Source organism: Hemiscyllium ocellatum, chromosome 1, assembly GCF_020745735.1.
Source record: "Hemiscyllium ocellatum isolate sHemOce1 chromosome 1, sHemOce1.pat.X.cur, whole genome shotgun sequence".
Lineage (NCBI taxonomy): Eukaryota > Metazoa > Chordata > Chondrichthyes > Orectolobiformes > Hemiscylliidae > Hemiscyllium > Hemiscyllium ocellatum.
Window position 1 is genome coordinate 84690212 of NC_083401.1, and position 20188 is coordinate 84710399.

General features: G+C 40.9%; 1 protein-coding gene across 2 annotated transcripts in view; it reads left to right on the top strand.

The window, feature by feature from the left end:
* Positions 1-20188, top strand: part of LOC132815092 (protein FAM149A-like) — a 106490-nt gene that overhangs the window by 47485 nt on the left and 38817 nt on the right. The window contains exons 2-4 of one of the 2 annotated variants that reach the window (XM_060823847.1): positions 11310-11423; positions 12986-13121; positions 16778-16920. In XM_060823847.1, the coding sequence (XP_060679830.1) occupies positions 11310-11423; positions 12986-13121; positions 16778-16920 (393 nt within the window). The remainder of the gene's footprint in view (positions 1-11309; positions 11424-12985; positions 13122-16777; positions 16921-20188) is intronic. The other variant, XM_060823855.1, reaches the window with a different exon arrangement.

Sequence of the window (20188 nt, forward strand, 5' to 3'; positions counted from 1 at the left end):
TACCTCAAAGGTTTGAGAAACAGGTAAAGCAAGCTGCTCAACTGCTACTATGCAGTAGCAATGCAAGTTCTGTTTTGCCACTAACAGGATACAGCCAAAAAGTTGTCTGGCTTGCACACAAATGAATAACGTGCTACAGATATCCCCTGCTTTTTGAACTTTCGCTTTATGCCAGTTCGCTTTTACAAAAGACCAACATTTAATACCTGTTTTCACTATTCGAAAGAGGACTTCTGCTTTTATGAAAAAGTGCGTGCAGCAAGCGTGGTGCTGCCAAGCGCATTTCCCGGAAGCATTAATAGAGGACCCTCATTCCCCTCTCTCCTTCACCTTAGTCTCCTGTACCTCCCACCACCCCAACCTCCTCCAACTCAGCCTAACATACCATCACCATCACTGCCATTGCTCAGCCTTGCAGTGCCCTCGCTATCTTCCCGATTCTGGTGAGGGAGACTATACTGTACATACATTATTTCTACTTTATCGTATCATTCCTGCTTTTATGACACATTAGTGTTATTTTAGGTTTTGGGTGTTATTTGGTAGGTTATTTTTTGGGTGGGAACGCTCAAAAATATTTCCCATATAAATTAATGGTAATTGCCTCTTCACTTTACATCATTTCGGCTTACGAAAGGTTTCTTAGGAATGATCTACTTTTGGATAGCAGGGGACACCTGTATATGAATTCTGGTGCTGGAGTAATGTTAGATAAGCAAATGTCCCAAAGATAGGCAGATCATATGAAACAGCATATCCTTTCACTTGTTAGCAATAAGCTCAACCAGCTTACACTTGCAAAGGTCACAGCATTAGATATTAATCTAAGATTGTGAAATATTTGCTAAATAATTTTGTGTGTGCAAAGATTTACTCTGGCAACTGATTTAGGATTGTCGGTTAGGCTTGCTGTGTGGCTCACTTGTGTGTACTGGAAGCTGTACATATATTCTTTACAGTCAGAAAGAACATATATGTATATCTCCTCAAGAAAGGTGACAATCATTCTATGGTTCATTTCTCAGGGCAGAGGCTTGACTATTGAAAACCAACATGTCTGGACGAAGATTAAAAAAATATTGGTGTTCAATTCTGTCACCAACAACTGTTACATTTTATCCATGGTAAAACTTCTACCAAGGTGTGCACCAATCAGCAATCTTCTCATATGTTTCAGTGTTGTTTTCCATTTTCATCATTACATCTTGAGTTGTCCAGATGAATGAAATATGAAAAGGTTCAAAGTGATATGTCTTTCTTCAGCAGTATTTAAGTACAATAAAATGTTTGTTGCATTGGCATTGTATGTCAAGGAATGTGGAGGAATTTGGCATCAGCTTGTCACTGTGCGCTTTGCAAAGTCTTTAAGAGCGCATTCTTTCTAGTGTGGCTAATTCTATGACAGCACTTGTAGATTGGACTGTGCTGCAGCAACTGAGAGCTGATGTCTCAGTTTCTGTTGAAGCACAGACAAAGATAACCAAATGTCTGAGTGCTGTAGTGGAAAGTCAATTATCATCGGAACTCAGCTGGGTGCAAGCTCAGGAATAGGCATTTTTAGTTCTGATAATGTGTAATGATAATGCTGTCATAGAAAAGAATTGGTTTGTGGGAATATTGCCAGAATGTGATAGTACTTCCTATGCAATTTGGTAGTGCAATACTTGGTCTGATGTGAAATAGTGTTTTAAACTTAACGATTCCAAAGAAGTGGGAAGTGGAAGGTAGGATTGTAGATGAATAGTGACATATGTTTGGGGAAATCTTTCATAATCCTTAGTAAAGATATGGTCCATTGAAAACGAAAAGCTCTAACAGAAAGAAGAACCGCTATGGCTAACTGAGGATATCAAATTGTGGGGAGAAACAGGTGGAAAATGTCACAAAGGTTAACTGTTCGCCAGTTGATTAGTAACATTTTAGAAACAGCAAAGAGTGATTTGAACAAAGAGGATTGTCTTTAGTGGAAGTAAAGAGGTGTTGATGGACATTCAAACTGAAAGGAGAATGAAATGGCTGCTTTACCCCTTGTTGCTCTCCTCAGCCTCAATTCCACCTGATTGAACAAGGTTTACGTTTTTAATCCACCTTTACAGATAGGCGTGGGTCACTTGTTTAAGTTCATGCTAAGTCGGTGATTTCTACTTGATTCCATCCATAAAAACTGCAACAGTGCATCCAATGGAAGAGCAAGGTATATCTGGCAGGAACTTTATTTCCACATTTTATGGTTCGTGCCTTAGTGTCACAACTTGCTGAATTTACTTAATAATTAATAAGCATTGACAGTTTTGGCATTATCATTGCTGAGCATTCCCGACCAGTGTTAATTGGTGCCTAATGACTTTTGACCAGTTAATATCAGTCATAACTTTACCACTCCACAGGCTGCCTGGCAAACAACTGAGTTAGGTTCAATGGCTAAAGTTCACCACTGCAAAACAGCCATTAATCCATACCTTATACTGATTAGCTGGGGACGTGTCAGTGGAGCCATTAGTATCTGCAGGATGGTGTTCTATGTTTTGGTCTTTCTTGTTTGAAGCTGGTGGCATATAGCATGTTTATGTCAGTTTGAGAGAAGTTTGACTTTTTAAAAGCAAATTATTATTTCATGGGATGTAGGCATCGCTGAGCCAGCGTTTGTAGCCTGTCTCTAATTGCCCTGGAGAAGGAGGTGGTGGTGAGCTGCCTTGAATCACTACAGTCCAGGAGCATCCAGGATTTTGACCTAACGACACTGAAGGAAAGGCGATAAAGTTCTCATTCAGGAGTTTGAATGGTTTGGAGAGGAACTTGCAGCTGGTATTGTTCCTATGTATCTGTTGCCATTGTTCTACTCAATGGAAGTAGTCATTGTTTTGGGGACTACATCCTAAGCTAAAAAAGCATGAAGTCAAAAGTTAACATTAAATTTTAATTTAATTCTTTGTCACTGTCTTTAAATTCCTTCACAAACTTGCACCATCTGATCGCGGCAATTTCCTCCAGTTTGTGTCCAATACTTTAGGGAGGTTTTAAACTAATGTGGTGGGGGCTGGGAACCAGAAGAGAAGGCAAGTAGACAGCGAGGTGAAAACTAGAGATGGTAAGAATCAGTAAGATAACATTAATAAAGGGAAGAGTAGGCAGAGAGTGGATGAATGCAAAAGAACTGGTGGCCTGAAGTGCATCTACTTTAATGCAAGGAGTATAGTGTGTAAGGCAGATGAACATAGGGCTTGGATTGGTGCCTGGGAGTATGACATTATTGCAATCACAGAGACTTGATTGAAGGAAGGGCATGATTGGCAACTAAATGTTCCAGGATATAGATGCATCAGACAGGACGGGGAGGGATGTAAAAGCAGGGGTGGAGTTGCATTGCTAATCAGGGATGCTACCACGGCTATGCTGAAGGAGGACACTAGGGAGGGCTTAGGTAGTGAGGCATTATGGGTGGAGCTGAGAAATAAGAAGGGTGCAGTTACGTTGTTGGGGCTGTATTACAGGCCTCTCAACAGTGAGCCTGAGGTAGAAGAACAAATAGGTAAACAGATTACGGAAAGATGTAGAGCCATTAGAGTAGTGGTGATGGGAGATTTTAATTTTCCCAACATTGACTAGGATATGCTTAGGTCTGGATGGGGTAGAATTTATAAGAAGCGTCCAGGAGAGTTTTCTAGAGCAGTATGTCAATAGACCGATGAGGGAAGGGGCCATATTGGACCTGGTATTGGCAAATGAGCCAGGCCAGGTGGTAAAGCTGCAGTGGGGGATTTCTTTGGGAACAGTGACCACAATTCTAAGTTTTCAAATACTTGTAGACAAAGATGAGAGTGGTCCGAAGGGAAGAGTACTAAACTGGACCAAGGAAAATTTATATCAAAATTAGGCAAGAGCTGAGAAATGTAGATTGGACACAACTATTTGAAGGGAAGTCCACATTTGATATGTGGGAGGCTTTCAAAGATAGTGCAGGATAGGCATGCCCCGTTGAAGGCAAAGGATATGAAAGGCAAGATTCGTGAGCCGTGGATGACAGGGGAAATTGTACGACTAGCCAAGAGGAAAAAGGAAGCGTACATAAGGTCTAGGCAGCTAAGAACAGAACAGGCCCTGGAGGAATATCAGAAGAGTAGGACCTAGCTTAAATGAGGAATCAAGTGGGCTGAAAAGGATCATGAAATAGCTTTAGTGAGCAGAATTAAGGAGAATCCCAAAGCATTTTACTCTTATATAAGAAGCAAGTGGGTAACTAGCGAAAGGATTGGTCCACTAAAGGATAAGGAAGGAAAGCTTTGTATTGAACCTGAGGGAATGGATGAGATCCTGAATGATTACTTTGCATCAGTGTTCACTGAAGAGAGTAGAGATAGAAGTTTGATTAGTCTGGATCACGTTGACATAAGTAGGGAAGATGTGTTGGGTAGGCTAGAGGTTATTACGGTGGACAAATCCCCAGGGCCAGATGGGATCTATCCCAGGTTGCTGAGGAAGGCGAGAGAGGAAATATCTGTCATGGTCCCAGCTATCTTTGTAGCATACTTAAACATGGATAAGGTGCCGGAGGACTAGAAGGTTGGTCATGTTGCCCCCCTGTACGAGAAGGGTAGTAGGGATATTCCGGGTAACTACAGACCAGTGAGCCTGACATCAGTGGTGGGAAAGTTGCGAGAGAAGGTACTGAGGGATAGGATCTATTTATATTTAGAAAAGAATGGGCTTATCAGTGACAGGCCACATGGCTTTGTGCGGGGGAGATCGTTCCTTACCAACTTAATAGAGTTCTTTTGAAGAAGTGATAGCTGAAGGAAGGGCTGTTGATGTCAGATTCATGGACTTTAGTAAGGTTCTTAATAAGGTTCCCCTTGGTAAACTAATGGAGAAAGTGAAGCCACATGGTGCGCAGGGTGAATAAAGAACTGGTTGAGCAAACAGGAGACAGAGTAGTAGTTCAAGGGAGTTTCTCAAAATGGAGAAAGGTGACCAGTGGTGTTCCACCAGGATCAGTGCTGGGGCCATTGTTGTTTCCGATATACATAAATCCTCTGGAAGAGGGCACTGTTGGTATGATCACCAAGTTTGCAGATGACATGAAGATTGGTGGAGTAGAATAAAGCATAAGGGACTGTCAAAGAATATAGGAGAATATGGACAGACTGGAGAGTTGGGTGGAAAAGTGGCAGATGGATTTCAATCCAGACAAATGTGAGGTGATGCATTTTGGTACGTTTAATTCTAGAGCGAATTATACAGTGAACAGAAGAGCCTTGGGAAAAGTTGATGAGCAGAGAGATCTGAGAGTGCTGGTCCATTGTACCCTGAAGGTTGCTGCACAGGTGGATAGAATGGTCAAGAATGTATATATAGTATGCTTGCCTTCATCGGACAAGGTATTGAGTATAAGAACAGGCAAGTCGAGTTAAAAATGTACAAGACATTGGTTTGGCCACATTTAGAATACTGTGGACAGTTCAGGTCGCCACATTACCAAAAGAATGTGGACGCTTTGGAGAGGGTACAGAGAAGATTTACAAGGATGATGTCCTGGTATGGAAGGTGCTAGTTATGAAGAGTGGTTGAATAGGTTAGGTTTGTTTTCATTAGAAAAAAGGAGATTGGGGGGGACCTGTTTGAGGTCTACAAAATCATGAAGGGTATAGACAGGGTAGATAGAGAGGTTTTTTTTCCCAGGCTAAGGGTTCAATAATGAGAGGTCACGCTTTCAAGGTGAGAGGTGAAAAGTTTAAGGGGAATATGTGCGGCAAGTACTTCACACAGAAGGTGGTGGGTGTCTGGAATGTGTTGCCAGCAGAGATGGTAGAGACAGGCACGTTAAATACATTGAAGATGCGTCTGGACAGATGCATGAGTAGGTGGGGAACAGAGGGATACAGGTGCTTAGGAATTGGGCGACAGGTTTAGACAGTACATTTGGATCGGCTCAGGCTTGGAGGGCCGAAGGGCCTGTTCCTGGGCTGTAAATTTTTGTTTGTTCTTTGTAAGCCATTAGCCAACAATCTGTCTCGCATGCTCTCTCTCATTTCAGGTGCACGTAACCTTTTGGTATGAATAGCAGCAGGTTATTCTGTTGTAGAAGAACACACTAAAATTAATCCTTTCCTCACCCAATGTTCATGTAAATGTTGAAGGATTGGTCTGCAGTAAGGATAGAAACCATGGTTAGGACTCTTGTGTTGTAGTGGTAATCTCTCTACTTTTAGGCTATGTTCCAAGTATGAGTCTGCCACAGAAGTGTCAGAGAAAATGAGGATAGCAGATGCTGAAGAATCAGAGTCTCAAAGTGTGGCACTGGAAAAGCACAGCAGTTCAGACAGCATCTGAGGAGCAGAAGTGTTGACGTTTCAGGATACTGATGGGCTTATGTCTGATTCTCCAGCTCTTCGGATGCTGCCTGACCTGCTGTGCTTTTCTAGTGTCACACATTATGACTGCTCAGAAATGTATTATCACATATCCAAGCATGCTGATTAAAATCTGAGAAACCATGGTCGAATATTAATTGATGTTTGCTTATACACATACATAGGTGTCTTTGAACAAAGTTAATACCTGATAATTCAGCACAATCTAAGAATCAGATCTAGAAATGCTCAGCTGGTCAGATAGCATCTATGAAGCTTAGAATTCATTAGTTTTTAGTTTATTAGGTATGGGATGAGGGTGTCGCTTACTTTATTATCCATGTCTTAATTGCCCAGAGGACAGTGCTAAGCCGACCATATTGCTGTGGGTCTGGAGTCGCATGTAAGCTGGACCAGGCAAGGACAGTAGATTTCTTTCCCTGAAGGACATATGTGAACCAGATAGGTTTTACACCAATTACAACAACTACGAGGTCACTGTTAGACTAGCTTTTTACTTCAGATTTCTATTGAATTCGGATTTCCCCACCTGAATCCATGCCCCCAGAACAACAGTTTGCATTACTAGTCTATGCCACTACCTCTCTTGAATATAAGATAAGATGATATTATACCCAGAAGTATCAAAATAATTATTTTCAGTTTCAGTTTTCATTTATGTATAATATAATCATTCCCCAATATTCTACTGTGATATTAAATTCATTTTAGTTTCCGGCAATAACTGGGTTAAAGATTAAACAAGTGCCACATCACTAAGCACAAACTGATGGATTGTACAAACAAAGCCCGTAGTTAATAATGAAGTGTTTTATTCAATACGGCAAAGCACAACCTAGTTTTGGAAGGCATGGTGTGAAATGAGTTTCTGACCTGAAGTAACATTGTCTTCATATTGCAAATCTGTAACCAGGGAAACACACCTTTAAAACATGTAAAATAACTCCTGAAGTTATGTTAATCAGTAACATAATTTTAATCAAAACCATGATTGTGGGAGCCTTGGCATAATTTATGATATTTAAAGGGGTGATTTAAATGCAATGTGTTATTGTTCAGTTGCTACTTAAAACAAAAATATGCATTTTTATAGCACCTTTTCACATCCCAGAAACACCACATAGATTTGTGATGGGCACATTTACTGGAGAATACTTGTGTGTTTTGAGAGTCAAACATATTTTATTTCTCAAAATACATGATGTAAACTATTTTTCTTGCTAATATTGTTTCAAAACACAATTGGATGATGGTTCAGGTGGGACAGTGTGTTGGAGATGCAATGTCCTGCACCCTGAAGTAGTGGCCCTGAGTTCATTTTTCTGCTCTGAGTGCAAACCTGCTTGTGATTATTTTTGTTAAATTCGAGGGGTTTAATAACAACAGAACCACCAGGAACATTGGGAAATCTGGAATTTTGATGACTTGCCATTCTAGACATGGTTGCAGTAAACTGAAATGACACCGTGGAGTAGGTTTTCACTTGCCAATTAAGTGGATTGTCAGTGGCATTATCAACTGGATTCTGCTGATTTTAACAGAAAGGAAAATTGTGCTGTTTCTATAAATATCCGTTCTGTTAGGAGCTGAAAAACACTCTATATTTCTATAAAATTAACTTACACAAGCATTAATAAGCATTCTATAGAAAACGAAGTCTATATTAATTTCCTGATTTTTCAATATGTGGTGCCATTGTATTGCTGGATAGTTTCGTTCTAGCAATTTTTCATTGAATGTCAAATTTGTTCAGCTTTGGATTCAGCTTAGGATGTTGTGCCTCTTTTAACCCACGTACAGAATTGAAATTAAATTTTAGCCCTTTACCAACTAAGTTAATGTGTGACTGGATTGAAGGAAACCTATCAATTGCCACTCAGTTGTTTTCAACAAACATTGGCATGTACAATCAATTTGAACTTGAAAAAGCAGAGATTGTAGGAACCATCGAAAAATATGCTGCATTGTTGAAAAATATGAAAAACATGTAAGGAGATATGTCTGTTCTTATCTACATGGCTCATCTTGAACAGAGGCTTGTTTTTCTTTCACTTCATTGGTAGAGACTTCAGGTGACATCAGTTAAAAGGATGCATTAGGAATATGCCTTTTTCTCTCCTGTTTGCCTTCGACTGATTTCAAGTTAGCCTGTGTTATTATTTTCTCAGTATACATCAAGCCTAATTAAAAACTCCGAGCATATTAAAACATTTTAGTGATCTTCATAATTGGTTATCTGTTAGGCATTTCTGACAATGTTCCTAGAAAAGGCAAAAAAAAATTGGTGTTTGTCGGTCAACAATAGTGTATGATCTTTCAACATAGTGTAGTCCAATAGACAACTCTGTCTATTTGTGTCGAGTCAGTCCCTCACCAGCTGACTGGATCAGACTGGTACTGATGATAATGAGCTTTCATTGTAATTAGAAATAACCTACTTGAAATATCAAGTCATGTTGTCACCTAATAAGAATAAACCAGCTGTGATCATTTCTTTATGAAATACTATGTGCTTTTCCAGAACTCTAGTAGTGAAGCTTTATTGTCTCACCTCTGAGCCAGAATACCTGGGTTCAAGTCCCAGAGGTGTTTTGTAACATCTCTCAACACGTTGATTAAAGTATACAATATGTTTTTATTTGTCACAGCTCAACGTTATGGTTGATCGCCAGCTTTAAATATTTAGAGGTGGTGATTCGGTTGCAGTTGAGTGATGGATGCATCCGTGGTATTGCAATGGAAAGGCCTATGATTTCGGACCCACTGGATGAGAGCAGCCAGCCAGCGAGGAGTAATCGTGCTATGATTCTTGCGGGTTCAGTTAGATTTAAGTTTTTACAGGATACATCTAGGGAGATATTCCACTGAGAACCTAAACTATCCTGGATAGAATAATGAATACAAAATATATCAGGAGAAATTTAGTAACAATTTCAACAAAACAGAGCATACCGAATGATGAAACGTACTAGAATAGATGATAGAAAATGTGAAATTGATGGTTGGGGCTGGGGCTGAGGGCCAATCGTTCATCTCTTCCCTCAAGGGGAGGCGATAACATCGTGGCCTAGTAATCCACAGACTTCCAATGATGCTACATTCTGTAGAGGAGCCTTTAAAAAAAATCCCCTATTTTCACAACTGGGGATTCCCAGCTACTGTGGTCGATAGGGCCCTGAGTCTATCGGTAGGATGCCAGGTTCAAACATTCCCCTCCCCTTCCTTGTCAGCCTTCTGAGGAGCTAGTCCCTCTAGGATATCTTGGTCCACTCCTCCTCCATTCCCACACACCCACGCACTGGCTGAAGGTGTAATACCTGCCCATTTACTTTCTTCCCCCTCACTGTCCAAGGTCTCAGACACACCTTCCAGGTGAAGCAGTGATTTATCTGCACTTCATTTAGTCTAGTCTACTGCATTCGCTGCCCACAGTGTGGTCTCTTCTATACTGGGGAGATAAACCACATACTGGGTAACTGCTTTGAAGAACACCTACATTCTGGCCACAAAAATGACCCAGAGCTTCCTGTTGCCTACCACTGGCTCCCACAGCAACATTTTTGTCTTTGGCCTGCTGCAGTGCTCCAGTGAACCTGGAAGAACAACATGTCATTTCCACATGGGGACCTCGCAGTCTCTAGGACTCAACATCAAATTCAATAAGTTTAAAGTCTGATTCCATCCTTCCAAGTTTTTTACCCACTCGTACCCGGTCCTATTATGATATTGGTTATTTTTAGTACAGCTCATCCATTCTCCTATTCCTAGCTCTTATTACCACTTATTCAGCTTTGCTTCTGCCCAGGCCTGCTATCCATAATCTTCTCTCTCTCTCTCTCTCTCTCTCTCTCTCTCTCTCTCTCTCTCTCTCTCTCTCTCTCTCTCTCTCTCTCTCTCTCTCTCTCTCTCCCTCCTCCATTTCCACCTACCTGCAGACCTGTCCCCATCCCTCCATCTCACTCCACCATTCCCCTAACTTTGTCTTCAGTATAAATCCACTTTTTCCTCGCTGCTAACCGCTCTGATGAAGAGTCATCAACTCAAAAAGTTAATTCAGCTTTCTTCCCACAGGTGCTGCCAGATCTACTAAGTTTCACCAGCAACTCCTGTTTTCATTTTAGAAAAATCTGCAGTTCTTTAATTATAGTTCTCCAGAGACCTGGGTGATGTTCTGACCCTGTCTACAGGCCAGCATTCTTTGTGGTGCATCTGCGGGGGATGCCTCATTCTACCAGCAGACCTTGCTTTGGGTTGGCTGGCCAGGGATTGGGGATATGCCTGGTTTAGCTGCTCCCACCCAGTCCGCTCTGAGAGCTAGTTTAAAACTCAAGGGAGGGATTCATCCTCAAAAGGATAAACTCCATCTCTGCTACTGTCAGCTAGATACTGCTGATATACTTGTGGCAAAGATATGCCGGTTTTTGACAGTGTTGAGAAGTGAGACCTTGCAGTTTAGGAAGTCTGTCCTTCTCTTTAATGGCATTGGCAGGGGCTCATTGATTTCATTCTTTGCTCCATTTCCCCAACAATAGCTCGCTCGCTCTCTCTCTCTTTCCCTCTCTTCTCCCCACTCCCTCCAATCTCATAATGCAGTTAAGTACAGTTCCTGGTACATCTGAAACTGTCCCAACTACCTTTCAACAGCGCTCTGCTGAAAAAAGTCACACAGTAGCAGAATGGATTTATTTTCTGCAGTTATCAAGTTCCTTCAGTGTCACTGGGTCAACATACTGACAGCACTGTGGGTGGTTCCTACCCCTCCTGACCCCCAAGTGACTGCAGCGGTTCAAGGGGCATCTGACCAGCACCACCTTCTTGGCAATTAGGTATGGGCAATAAATGGTGGCCTCACCAGGGTTGCCCACACCCCAGAAGAAATTTTTTTTTTAAATGTCAAAAGGTAGATGATGTTACTTTCATTACTTGCTCTTTAATTTTCAGCAGAAAGGGAATATCAAAAGGAGTTGACTGTCATCACTTTCCTGAGAAAACCAGTGATTCACTTCCAACTAATTTCACTGAACATGTTCAAGGAGCAATTCAGGGTTACAACAGGTAAAATGTTTCCATGCATTGTTGAAATAATAATTAGGGAGAAACTGCAATGCTATGAATAATGAATGTAAATGGGAATTAAGTTTCATTGTGAGCTGTGACCAGGTGTATTTGTTGGTATATTTGCACTGAGTAGATGCTTAAAAATTACTGTACTTTTTTGTTTGAAGTAATAAGTCAAAGTCGATGGCTAGGAGGGAGGAGGCGGGAATTTTGGGTGGAGTAACTGCTTCTGATTTCCATATCAGGATGTCTGTCTCCAATCTGGTGGGGGTGGGAAGGGTCTGGTCTGGGGCATTCTGCTCACTGGTGGTGGGATGTCATAGAGTAGTTATGAGCCATTAAAAAGCAAATATACCAGACACGACCAGTATTTCAGTATTTCATTTGAGACTTGCATGCAGCACCCATGACTCTCCGAATACTGTCCAGTTTAAAAACCCACAGTCTGCCCTTGCCTTTACATCCACATCTCCCTGTCACAAACAACCCATTCTCAACAGTCCCCATCCTGTGCCGTTCTCTAGGCTCCAGCTTTGATCCCTTGTGAAGGATCATTCCCAAAAGCCACTGTTTCTGGTGGGACTGCAAGTCCCAATTCATGGGTCCAAAATCTCCAGTCTTGGTGTTTGGGGAAGTGGGGAAATGTCATCATGTGGGAAACCTGATACTGACCAGAAAAGTACCTACTTCTGTCCAGGAGTTTGGTATCATTTAGAAGCGAAATGCTGATTCGACCACTCAGTTAAATAGAATCTTCCAAGATGCAAATGAATGCCTGAAAATACACATTGGCTCAGTGGGAGCACTCTAGTTATCAAGGTCATGTACTTAAATCTCGATACAGAAACTTCACAGAATCTGTACTGAAATGCCTGAGGATAGAGTGATCCACTGTCAACGTCTCACTGTTACTTTTCAGATGAGACTTTGAACTGCAGCACCATCTTGTCAGAAAAGAGCCTGTAGCACTATTTGAAGAAGAGCAGGGAAAGTATCTTGATACTAACACCAAAAGAAGATGCCGTGCTAATTTCATTGCTGCTTGTGGGACCTTACTGAGTACAAGATCTATGCTACAACTGTAGCTAAACTTCACAAGAACTTCACTTGCTGTGGGACACCAGAAGTTGGGACAAGTCACTATATAATTGGAAGATATTTGAGAAAATATAGGCAATGCAGGTGTCGTGAGTGTGGTGCTGGAAAAGCACAGCAGGTCAGGCAGCAAACGAGGAGGAGGAGAATCGACGTTTCAAGGCATAAGCCCTTCATCAGGAAGAGTCGATTCTCCTGTTCCTCAGATGCTGCCTGACCTGTGCTTTTTCAGCACCACTCTCTTGACTTTGACCTCCAGCATCTGCAGTCCTCACTTTCTCCTAGGGAATGACAGTATTCGGAGAGCCATGGGTGCTGCATGCAAGTCTCAAATGAAATACTGAAATACTGGTCATGTCTGGTATATTTGCTTTTTAATGGCTCATTCTAGTTAAAATTTAATATTACAATGGTTGAGTGAATTCCTATCATATGATGCAAAATAACATTTTGTTTCCTTTCAGTAATGTGTCCATCGTATCTGAATCATTAAGTGGGCAGACCTCACCAGCAGACCTTCATCATTCTTGGTCTGCAATCCAGAGTTATACAACAGGCCTGTCCACAGAGCGCAGTTCAGTTTACTCCTGGAGAGATGATGTAAGTATTGCAGGTTGACTGGAATTGTCAGAATATTGGATAGGAAGAAAAGATACTGAGAATTTTCCGCGGTGCATAAGCGGTTAGAGAGAGTTGACAAGAATACTGGGAGTTAAACATTAGGTTACAAAGATGCTTGGAATTAAAAACAGGATGACAGGCATGCTGGGAGTTATAGACAGGTAAATAAGGATGGTGTGAGTTACTGACAGGGTATAAAGGATATTTGCTACCATGCACAATACTGGAAATGTTGCGTTATGACTCACAATTAGTATATAGTATGACTTGGAGAGACATACTCATGATACATCACCATATGATGGCATATGAGCTGACGGTATGAAGGTCTCAGACTCTATCTTACTGAGCCTATTTGAAGCGTAATATGCCGATGAAAATGTGCGAATCTTTGTAACCGAATAGTTTAATATTAGCCCAGGCAGTGTAGGGCCTGTACCTGTAATATACTTGTATTTTTGAAACTGTAATAAATGTCTGCTGAATCTTTTAATGCCTCATTGTGCATATCTAGTTCTTTCGGTAAGATAACATAAGCAAAAGCCAAATACCCTGCTGGTGGTAAAGCCTACACCGTAGGGACAGATATCGAGTAGAAATTGATAATCTAACATATGCTTTCTTGCAGAAGTGGAGTATTTTCCAATTTCATCTTGAATGATTTGACCATTTTAGTTAACTCTATCTACCCTATAACAGAGATTTAACTGGCAGGGTAAAAATACCTTGTCATTTGCCACAATTTGTTCCGAGAGTTTCAGTGTCAGTTGTGTAACATCCTGTTACCTTATGCAATATAAATAGAATTAGAAAGAAACATTTTATGTCAATGACAAAGAATTAGCTCAGTGTGTGAGCCTCATTTGGATGTTACCTGGGCAAGCAACGGCCAAGTGGTGTTATTGCTGGACTGTGAATCTAGACACTTCGGTAACAGTCTTGGGACCTGAGTTTGAATCCTGCCTTGGCAATGCAATTTTTAAGAGTCTAATGGTGACCATGAATCTATTCCTCATGTTGGAAAAATGCATCTGGTTCACTAATGCCCTTTAGCGAAAGAAACCTATTGGCCTGGTCCACATGTGACTCCACACCCGTAGCAACGTTGATTCTTAACTGCTGTCTGGGCAACCAGAGATGGACAATGAATGCTTGTCTACCCAGCAACACACTCATCCACCTACCATGGACTGTGTCTCAGATTATTTAATTATTGGCACTTTTGGAAGACTGCGTTTAATTCTGGTCTCCCTGCTACAGGAAGGATGATGTGAAATATGAAGGGGGTGCAGAAAAGATTTACAAGGATGTTGCCAGGGTTAGAGGGTTTGAGCTGTAGGGATAGACTGAATAGGCTGGGGCTGTTTTCCCTGGAGCTGAGGGGTGACCTTATAGATGCTTATAAAATCATGGATAGGGACATGGATACGATAAATGGAAAGGTATTTTCCATGGGGTGGGGGATTCCAGATTCCAGTGATTAGTACTGCTGCCTCACAGCGCCAGAGACCCAGGTTCAATTCCTGCCTCAGGCGACTCTCTGCGTGGAGTTTGCATGTTCTCCCGTGTCTGCGTGGGTTTCCTCCGGGGGCTCTGGTTTCCTCCCACAATCCAAAAATGTATAGTTAGCTGAATTGGCCATGCTAAATTGCCCATAGTGTTAGGTGAATGGGTAAATGTAGGGGAATGGGTCTGGGTGGGTTGTGCTTCAGCAGGTCGGAGTGGATTTGTTGGGCCGAAGAGCCTGTTTCCACACACTAAGTAATCTAATCTATGAAACTAGAGGGCACAGTTTTTAGGGTGAGAGGGAAAAGATATAAAAGGGACCTAAGGGACAACATTTTCTGTACAGAGGGTGGTGCATGTATGGAATGAGCCACCAAAGGAAGTGGTGGAGGTTAGTACAATTACAACATTTAAGAGACATCTGGATGGGTATATGAATAGAAAGAAAGGATTTAGAGGAATACAGGCCAAGTGCTGACAAATGGCATTAGATTAGGTTAGGATATCTGGATGGCATGGACAAGTTGGACTGAAGGGCCTGTTTCTGTGCTGAACATCTCTATGATTCCATTGTAACAAAGTTACTTCCTGGAGCTAATATATCTAAGTTGTGTTGGAATCCTAGTTTTTTCTCATTTGCCTATAGTCCAAGGAGATGGACTTCCATCCCATAGTAGTACAAAACATCCAAATCTATCAAAATGTAGCAAAGTTTATATTCTGATTTGGATTTTGCATCTTGCAAATGTCAGTCTTGTCATGTAAACTTGTGTAAATGTTGGTCATAGAGTCGTAGAGATAGACCCTTTGGTCCAATTTATCCATGCTGACAAGAAATCCTAAATAAATCTAGTCCTATTTGATAGCATTTGGTTCATATCCCTCCAAATCCTTCCTATTCATATCCCCATCAAATGCCTTTTAAATGTTGTAATTGTACCAGCCTCCGCCACCTCCTCTGGCAGTTCATTCCACACACGCACCACCCTCTGCATGAAAAAGTTGCCACTTAGGTCTGTTTTAAATCTTGACCCTCTTGCCTTAAAACTTTGCTTTCTAGTTTTGGACTACACCACCCTAGGGAAATGACATTGACTATTCACCCTATCCAAATCCCTCTTGATTTGATAAACTTCTATAATTTCACCCCTCAGTCTCTGATGCTCCAGAGAAAATAGCCCAAGCTTGTTCAGCCTCTCCTGAAGACTCGAACCCTCCAACCCTGGCAACATCTTGGTAAATCTTTTCTGTACCCCTTTCACATTTAATAACATCATTCCTATAGCAAGTAGACTGAATTAAATACAGTATTTCAAAAGTGGTCTAACCATGTCCTGTACAGCTACAACATGGCCTCCATCTCCTGTACTCAATGTACTGACCAATAAAGTTAAAAATCACACATTACCGGGTTATTGCTCAACAGGTTTATTTGGAACTACAAGCTTTCAGAATGCTATCCCTTTGTCAGGCAGCTAGTATTAGCTACTTGATGAAGGAGCAGCTTGTACTTCCAATAAATGTGTTGGACAATAACCTGGTGGTGTATGATTTTTAACTTTGTCCAACCAAGTCCAACAACGGCACCTCCACAACCTGACCAATAAAGGCTAGTGTACCAAATGCCACCTTCACTACCCTGTCTACCTGTGTCAACACTTTTGAGGACTTATGAACCTGCAGAGGTTCCTTCGCTTAGCAAAACTCCCCAAAACTTTATCATTAAGTGTAGAAGTCCTATCCTGATTAATTCTAGCAAAATGTAGTGCCTCACATTTATCTAGATTAAACTCCATCTGACACTCCTCGGCCCATTTTCCTATCTGGTCAAGATCCCCTGTTGTCCTCTGAGATAACCTCCTTCGCTGTCCACTCCGTCACCAATTTTGATATCACCTGAAAATTTACCAACCATACCTCTTATATTCACATCCAAATCATTTTATATACTTTTCCTATCTGATGTTGTATTCTCATGGATGAGGACAAATTAAATTCGGGTTTGTCTTGATTGAATCAGACCAAGTAAGTTCACTTGGCACCAGTTAGTAACTCAATCAAAGATAGTACAAGTTACTTTCTTAAGAGACATTACTAGCAAGCAATGACTCATTGTGCTTGGGTTTCAGGAATTTGACAAGGCAAACACACGAACAGTGCACCAGTTGTTCTGGGAAATCGATGAGATGCTGTTTGAGGGAAAAGTTAGCAGTCGTACTGAAAGCATTCAAACAGAGTGTCGGGAATGGACGGAACGTTCACCCCAGCTCAGGTCAGTAATTCAGAAATATAAATATGTCACCTATCTCTAGAATACAATCAACAGCATTGTCAACTGAAACAATACATCAAAAATATCCATTTTTGCAGGGAAGAGGAGGGAAAAAGTTAACAGAAGGTACAACTTAGCCATTCAGCAGAAACCAGGTGGTTGGGTAGTTAACATGCCTGATCAGCTAATGAACTGTTTTGAGTTGATCCTAATTACAAAGTCACCAATCTGAATCTGACAGGAGCCTTCAAATAAGCAGATTGGAGATCATGGCTATCATTAGGACCCAATGTAAATTTTAACAGTGCCTGAGCAGCGCTGGCTTTCCTGCCAGGTTGAAGTTGCTCAGAAATGAGTCACATTCTGGGAAGATAGTCCAGATGGAAATCCAGTAAGAATCTAATCACTTTTGGAAATGAAAATATAGGATGTACTAGAGCTCCATTTTGAAATATGTAGACGAGTCAGACTGGAAGATGTCATTTGCAAGTTTTACGGCTGTCTCCCTCTGGGAAGTTATTTCACTGTTCTTTGTGGGGGCCAAAGTGGATCAGAACTGTCACAGAAATGTTTAGGTCTCCCTTTTCATCACTCCCTGCAAGCCCATTGGTGGGAAGGGAGGCCTAAACACTTTTGTGATAGTTCTGATCCACATTGGCATGACAAGAATGGTAAAATAACTGTGGTGGGATGGTACTTATTAGGTTATTTTACTATTCATAAAAAGCTGGAAACCAATTGTTCTGTGAATATATATCCTGGGGTCCTTCATTCATTGTTGCATTACAACCATGTGCCAAATAACAATGTGTCTTTCCACAACTACATGGTGAGGTGGAAGAAAGTGGCCCTCTTATGGTGCTGGATGGGGAAGCTGAAGTCCCATCTGCTCCAGGGCTGTGTAATAATCTCTCTGAACAGATTTGAAGGAAAAATAGGTTAAAAAATAGAAAAGAAGTAGGCTCAATGAAGCTTTGAGTCTAAAGTCTGATCATTTGTCATTTATGGAATCTAGAAGAGGCAACAGGTAGTCTATTTTCTGCAACCCAGCTATTGACTCCTGTGCAGTTATTTTGGGGCCCTTCATGTAAACGTCTCATTTTTTCACACCTATTGAGAATTAAAATCTACATTTTAACAGGGCAAAAAAGCAATCTAACATAAAAGCAGAATGTGCTGGGAATATCAAGCAGCTCATTCGATATCTTTGGAGAGAACAGAATTAGCTTTAGAGGAATAACTCTTTTTATCAGAACAGAACGATCATTTAAATGCACTAAGAAAGAAGAGGATAACAAAGGGGAAAGTTTTGTAACATGTTTAGAAGTGACATGACACGTAGAAGTTCTGGATTGCATTACCTGAAAGGGCAGTGGAAGCAGATTCAATAATAGCTTTCAAAAGGGAAATTGAAGGGGCAAGTAGGCTGGGTTGTCTGGAGAGTGAATAGAACTAAACTCTTTCAAAGAACTGACAGAGAGCTGTTGGGTTGAATGTTGTGTTGTATCATGCTTCGATTCTTTAACCAAGAAGATGATTGCACCAAAGAACTAAAATAAATATGAGAAAGAAGGGATTTGTGAATAGTTAAGACACCAGGGTGAATTGGGTCTGAAGCTGGAACAGGAGAAATCATGGAAATGGAAATAAACAAAATGAGCCAACATTGAGGGTTCCTGTAGGTGATGCAGTAACCAATTGCTGAGAAAAGTCCTTATCTCTGACGAATCACCAGTCACACTTCATTGATCCAAACTGCCCCAGTTGATATGTGTATCCAATCTTCTTTTTTTACCAGCACCTGGAGTACTTTGTTTACTCAAGAAAAATATGAAATTGGATGTCATCAAAGATGACAATTCCTCTGCCAATGTTATGTTCCGACAAATAGTTTTTGGGAACCTGCACTATAGACCCATTTATTGTTGTGACTCTCTTTGTGAACCTCCCACCTTATGCCTCTATATTCTTGGTCTCATCTGAAACTCTACTCTTCTCTAACTTGTGCCAAATCTCTTTCACCAATCACCTTGCCAGTCGATTTGCAGTTACCTTTGCAGCTACTTTCATTGATCTCATGAAGGGGTTTGACTCATTCGGTCATACATAACTCAAGAGAGCTCTGCAGTGAGTCGGTCCACCAAAGAATTTTATACAACTTATTGAGGACTTGTGTGTAGATGACACAACCGTAATGGAAGCCAGATGGTTGAAAACCAATCCAGTTGAGATAGAACAAGGAATAAAACAAGGGATTTTTTATATTGCATTAGATTGGTTATGGTGCATTCTTGAGGAAGCTAGTTTATGAGGACCATGACGGTAAATAACATAAGAATCAACTGCTTTGCTTTTGCTTTCATGGATGATATCACCTTTTTGAGTGACTCGCACTCTGGAATGGAACGAAATCTTAAAATTGTCCAATCATATTGAAACAATACCAGTCTGGTAATAAATATCTCAAAACCAAAGGTTTCCATTTACTTGTAAAAGGAAAACCTTTTTATACAATCATGGAAAACACTGGATGTTGAGCGGTGACATCGAGTGTATTCCACAGGAGAAAGAGAAAGATGCCTAATGGCCTGTGGGCAGATGTTGTGGATGGGGGTTGGCTATAGAAGCTTAAGAACTGGGTTTCCAATTTAGAAGCCTCTGCTCTGAAACCAATACAGAAGATCGAATTGTATCATCCTCTGGTTAATTTGATTCTTATTGCCTAGGTGTAGAAAGTCTGTAAATACACCTATCTTGCAAAAGAATTTATGGAACTGATTAAAGGATCCAAGACTGCATGTTTTGTTTTTATCATGATAAATGGTTTGAGCCTTGGAGTACAGCAATATAAAACTTTCACATAAGATTTATCAAGACTCACCAACTCCCTGACACTTGAACTCATAGAAATCTTTCGTGACAGGTTTTTAGCAAACTGACCTTTGGTTGTAAATGTCAAACACCTACCCGGTGATGCCAGGATGTGGTGTTTTGTTTGAGGTCTTACTGACTTTGGCACCTGCACAGTGAGTTTTAATTGGTGGTGGGTATTATGTTATTTAAAAATAGCATTAATCCTATAATACTATATTGTTAATAGTTGTGATTAACTTTTATCTTACTGTTTAATAGAAGTGTGTGTATTTAATGGTGCTAGGTTTTGCAGTATTAGGCACATCAAATGATGTACAGTCCTGATTACCCAACCATATAGCTCTCAATTTTATATCCGAAATGCGGTGACTATCCTTTAATGTGGATTTCCATT